Raw genomic sequence first — 6,000 nt, forward strand, 5'->3', positions numbered from 1 at the left:
AGCCCCACCCCCAGCCATACGACTGATATTCAGGAATCTCCCACAACACATCTCTGAACAGCTGCACTCATGAATGACAACAGAAATAGCCCTAACTCTTCCCAGAGTGGTGGCCATCTTAGTCTGTTGCAGTAAAAACAACAAAGAGTCTTCAACAGACTAACACGGCTACCCCTCTGGAAATGGTCACAATGGAAGATACCACATTTAGCCCTATGGAGTGGAAACCCATTGACTGTTAGCAGGGGTGTATTGGTAAATCCTGAAGTGCAGGCACTCATCATGACAGCCCTATAGCCGTGCCCCCACAGAGAATCCAAAAATGCAGGCAGCTTTGCTGATGCATATCAACAAGCCACCACCAGCAGTTTTCAGCTCCACCAGGAGGAGGTCTTTGTAACACTTAATTGCCTATTCAAGAGCGCACCGCCCAAAATACATTGCATGACAACAGGGAACAAAAAATAGTTGCTGGGGGCATTTCTTCTCCCCATCCTCAAAGTTCAAAGGGAACAGGGAATTCAGGGGCAGGGGGAGAGCCGTCATCAACACCCCTGCTAATAAAAAAAAAGTGCCAGCACGGCACTCGCCTGAGCCCTGGCTTCACTATACCACTGAATGTTCATCTTTAGGGTGCAACGAGGCTCTGTTATTTTAGCCCTAACTTGGTTTCCTCATTGGGAAAGGTTTCTTAGATATCTCCAGTGCAGAGTCCAGGTACATTCTTCATGAAAACATGAGGAGGATTAGAGCTCCAACACAGATCATTTGGGGAAGGGAAGACAAGGTAAGCTGTGTATATGTGTATATACAATTTCAGAATTAGACAAGCGTAACAAAATGAGAGAACCATTCATAGAACATGAGCTGTTTTGTTTCACTGGCATTTCATTTGCAAAGGCTGTTGCTTCTGGGAATGATTGACCTGAAACAAGGGCTCCAGTCCTTGTTGTGTTGGAAGGCAATGCAGTGCAAAGGAGAAATAGCTGGAAACTTACACATCTGACCTTGTAACCAAACAAGTCCTTTAAAGCAGGGGTGTCACTGTCAGCACTCTTTCAGCCTGAGGGCTGAATTGCATTTCAGAGATGCTCTCAGGGGCCACATTCCAGTGGTGGATGGGGTCAAAAGCAATAGGAACAGGGCCAAAAAACACCAGCATCTTGTAGCTTAAGGCTCTCCACTGCCAGTAACTAAGGCTGAATCTACACATAGCAGTTATACCGTCATCATACCGTTATCTTAACTATTGGTACACATGACATCAAGGGGCACCAATAGTTATGATAACGGTATGATAATGGTATAACTGCTATGTGTACATTCAGCCTAAGCCTTAAGAGAGGCATTTCATCCTTTTAGAAAACCACCAGGAAGCCAAGCAAGTCGGGGCTGTGGGAAAGGGGTGGTGGGCCATCTGGGGAACTGCAGGGGATTAGGACCCAGGCAAGTCAGGTTTGACCCACAGACCTGAGGTTCAACACCTGTGCTTTAAAGCTCCACAAGAAAAAAGGGAGGAAGGAAGGATTGGAAAGGCCCCATCTCTTATGGTGAGGAGCCCCAAAGCAAGGCCTCAGAAGATCAAGTTGTTGTGCACACTCATGTGGAGGAAGGTGATTCTTGAGATATTCTGGTCTCCAGCCATTTAAATAATAAAGATACATGCACAGTTCAGAAAGTGTGCTTATGCATGTTTCTGATGCAGCTCTCTAGGGAGTTGAAGGTTCACAGTGTGGTTCTTTGACAAGGAGAGAGCACATTCCTTCATCCCTGTGTTAATTACACAGAGGCCTTGCCTTCTTTTTTCCAGTTCCCTCAGCATCCTACCTGATTTTTCTACACCCTTTAAAAATCTAGATACCAAAAAAAAAAAAACTAATTCTTTGTCATTTAGGTCTTTGATTCTAGTGGTGCAGAAGTTTTAGCCAGTGCCATTCGCAGCTCCCAAGTACATATGCTGGAGGAATGTGGACACTTCATAGCACTAGAGAAACCCATGAAGTCTGCAAAGCTGCTCTTGGAATTCTACAATTCAGTTTGTGACACTGCGGGAAATAAGAAGTTGGCATAAAGCTCACTGAGGAGTCAAGCAGCTGAAAAGTATTTAAAGCGATTTCCCACCCAGCAAAGAAAAAGTCAGGAATAATGTCAATGATGTCTGACCTCTCCCCCCACCCCTTTGTTACAAGATGTGTGTTGTTGTTTAAATGATGGTTTTGCCCCACCTTCAAGCCCCAGATTAAATTGGGGATTTTTTTAAGTGTCCAAGCTGACCTCTTTCCTTCTGCATATTTTAACTTCGAATGAGGTTATGCTGGTGAAATGATCTACAGGTACAGAATTAAGTAATAATTAACTGGTAGATGAACAGATGCTTCCATACCACCAGCAGAATAAAATTTTGGAACATGAGTGACAGCACAACCCTATGCATGTCTACTCAGAAGTAAGCCTGACTGTATTCAGTGGGGCTTACTTCCAGGTGTATATAAGACTGAGGCCCAAAATGCATATAAGCCAAGCGGTACTTTAAAACAGCCTCCGATTTTAAAACTGAGCTGCGTAACTTTATGGAAGACGTTCTGTGATTAATTTTTACCTGGGGTCTCCCCAACCCACTCTTTCTTTCAAAAGTAAATAAACAAATAAGTAGACCATACTTCTGATTTTGGCTCTGGTGATAACATAGAGAAATGAAATAGATCTGCCAAAAGTCTATCTCCAATATCTAGCATATGTTCCAATGCATCCTGGGATATCAGACAGGAAGTGACATACAGGCAAGGATTGTTTTGGTAAACCACTGACACTAGTGGTTTCAGAATTCAGAGAGACAGGATCACTTACAAGTAGATGATTTTTAAAACAGCATTTAAAGCAAAACTATCTTCATTTACTTTAAGCTATTTCCAAGATTCAGTATGAGGTGGTGGCTGTGCCAGAAAGACAGGTCACTGTCTTTACTTCAATATCAACTCTGTCACCAAATCCTCATTTCTTTTCTCATAATACATTGAAATAAATAAATAAATAAATAAATAAATAAATAAATAAATAAATATCCTGCCATTCATCTCCATTTCTTCATCTAAAACTCTGGTCATCCCCTGCCTTGTCTATTGGCCTTGCAACATTTCAATCCTCTCATCTCTAACCAAAACTGTGCTGCCAAAACCATTCATCTTTCCATTCTCAGAGCCTGTGACCTCAAATACTGACACAAATGCCCCATGTCCTTCCACAGGGCTTCAAGAAACTTGGCGAGATAGAGCTGTCCTGTACAATCATCATGCTAATTATCCTGTAAAGTATGGTGCAGTGTTAATAAACCAAATGGAGTTTGACTGGCTGAAGTTATTAATACCAAAAAACACTCCCCGGGAAAGCGTTTAATGCACAGAATTTTATATATACACTTTTCTCCCACTCATACAATTCTAGAGCTTTGACTCTCTGAATGGTTGACAAATTCAGGAAAATCAGAAGTGCTAGTTTATGCTAAGCATAAACAACTAATGGAATTCACTACCTCAAGATGTGGCTGCTAGTTTAGACGGATTCTAAGAACAAATTAATGAAGCATAAAGTCTATCAGTAGCTATTAGGTATGATAACTAAATGGAAAATCCATGTACAGTGGAAACAGAAACAATATGCTTCTGAATACCAGATGATGGGAAAACCAGGGGATGGTTAATTCCCCTCACGTTCTTTCAAGCTGAGCATCGTTGGGAAAAGAATGCTGGACAAGTTTGGTCTGATCCAGCAGGCAATTCTTATGCTCTTAAATAGGCTTGAATAGAGATACTGGGTTGGATTCAGACATAGGGCGCAATCCGATGGCCTTTAGACAGCAGATAGACTGCCACCTGATTTTTCATTTTCTGGGAATCAAGCTCGGGCCAGCACTCCGAGGATGGTTCCCAGAAAACCGCCTCCCCTCCCCTGCCGCCTTGTAGGTGGCACGGTTTGTGCCTGGCTCCATGCTCCTAAGGGCAGTGTGGGGCGGCGGGGGGGAAAGGGTCCATTCATCGGGACAGGGAGGGGACAGCGGACACTTCCTGTCATCAGGCCTCCCCCCCTCCACTCCAAGGAGCCCCAACTAGACAGCTGAAATGCGGGGCGGCTGGAGCACGGAGAAGATCCCCTCCACGCTCTGTCCACCCTGCATTGGATAGTTGGTCGCCTTCAAGTTCAGAGGGGGCCAACTATGCCCATAGGATTTCACCCTTAGCCATACATAAGAGTAGGCCCATTGAAATCAATGGGATTTAATTACTCATGACTCTTCCCTAAGTATGGATCCAGTCCACTAACTTTATGAACCATTATAAGCAGTGTTGTATGCATGATCCAATTCCAGAAGTACAGAGTTCAGTTTCCTGAGAATCCTGGTTTTCATTTTTAAAAAGCAATTTCCTAGTCTTTATGATTGTGAAGATGTGCCTGAAAACAATGCCTGTCAAAACATCAGATGTTAGTCATGTAGCTGAATAATTTTGTGATACGAAATTGTAACAGAGGACTCCTCCCACACATATCCCATGATCCCATCCCATACCTACAGTCTAATGGGTCAAGAAAAATATTCTGTAATTACATTCAGAATTTCTGAAACTGGCTGCATTGGGATTTTTCTACCATGCCATCAAACATACCCCCAAACACAATCCTTCATTTACTATTTCTGTTTAACATAACATCCAACCTGAAGAAGAATCATACAAAACTTGATGATTTGTAACTTTTTGGTTGATCCTAGTTATTGCTTGAGCCTTACATGTTTTGAAAAACTGGAGGATTGGTATCCTTTTGCTTCTTTTAGTTTTCTTGGTTTACCTCATGTTTCTGTGTGCCTAACTTGTATTTATAGCCAGACATGGCAGCAGTGTGTGTGCGCGCGCGCATATGAGACAAAGGAAGAAATGAATCATTTCTTCACATATTTGGGGCCTGCAAATCAGCAGCACTGGCTCTTCCTGTCCCAAGGATCAATGCCCCTGATTGTTAGGGTGTTTGTCTCTCCTACCAGCTGCCTGGATCTTGTAGTGCTTGAGAGAGCATGCCGCATAGGGAAGCATAACTCTTGCTTTCAAACTAGTCCCTGTAGCGGCACAAGCACATTCTCTGTTCCAGAGAAGGGCCTGGACCACCAACTAAGTGTTCTGAACATTACATGTTCTGCTCTAACACTACTTCTGATTGGCTCAAGCAAATCCTCAAAGATTCAGACAATAGGTACATAGAGCCTTTCTATACAAGGCATTTATTCTGCATTTGTGATTGCTCACTCATGGTAATTTGCAGGTCCTTTACAGAACATGGTCATCCTCCAGGACCTCTCCCATGCTTTGCAACTGTTATCGTGGGGTTTTTTTGTTTCCTAATTGGGAAAGCGCAGTATTATTTAGAAATGGCAGAATGAGAGTCCTGTGAAATTGTGCAATTCTGCTATACCACAGTGCCATCTAGTGGTTTATAATGAAACGTATAGCACCCTGGAAAAAAGCATGTGTAAAGCAGCCAATCTTAATACTGCAGAGAATCCAGAACCAGAAGCCTCGGTAAAGGTGTGGGATAAAAGCCTCATGTAGAAATGCCCATAGATACAGGGAAAGAGGTTTCCATAGATATCCTCTACCAGTTAGCCTTAGGTCTTTCCCCACAAGGTAATGTGGTTGCAGCCTGGGCTAGGGGTCCTGGTGGACTCCATTGAAGTGTACCTTTCCTCCCTCCCCCACCCCATGCTTTGGCCCTGGTGTGCAGTACATAGCTCCATGGCCCTCCCTTGACTAGCAAAACCAGAAATATGCAGTATGAGAACATAAAAATCTGCTTAACTTGCACAGTGCATACTGGCCTCAGAATTGGGTTTGTCACCTAAATTAATTACCTACCTTGGTGTAGAATTTATTTTTTTAAGTGTGGGATACGCACAGGCATCCTCTAACATGGAGTTCTTCATATTCCAGGTCTCTCTAGAGCAGGGGCAAAAAATGT

At 43.2% G+C, this 6,000-nt stretch overlaps 1 protein-coding gene across 2 annotated transcripts in view; it reads left to right on the forward strand.

Moving 5' to 3' along the window:
- The window catches only part of LOC146355072 (monoacylglycerol lipase ABHD6-like), a 33,467-nt gene extending 30,768 nt beyond the window's left edge, over positions 1 to 2,699 (forward strand). Inside the window, exons 9-10 of one of the 2 annotated variants that reach the window (XM_084840563.1) lie at positions 687 to 787; positions 1,895 to 2,265. In XM_084840563.1, coding sequence (XP_084696689.1) covers positions 687 to 787; positions 1,895 to 2,071 — 278 coding nt within the window. In that variant the 3' untranslated portion in view covers positions 2,072 to 2,265. Of the gene's footprint in view, positions 1 to 686; positions 788 to 1,894 lie in introns of both variants that reach the window. The other variant, XM_084840564.1, reaches the window with a different exon arrangement.
- Positions 2,700 to 6,000: the final 3,301 nt, after the last annotated feature.

The sequence above is a fragment of the Heloderma suspectum genome, chromosome 2 (genome assembly GCF_057233095.1).
Source record: "Heloderma suspectum isolate Gila_16-S chromosome 2, 16-S_ref, whole genome shotgun sequence".
In the NCBI taxonomy this organism is placed as follows: domain Eukaryota; kingdom Metazoa; phylum Chordata; class Lepidosauria; order Squamata; family Helodermatidae; genus Heloderma; species Heloderma suspectum.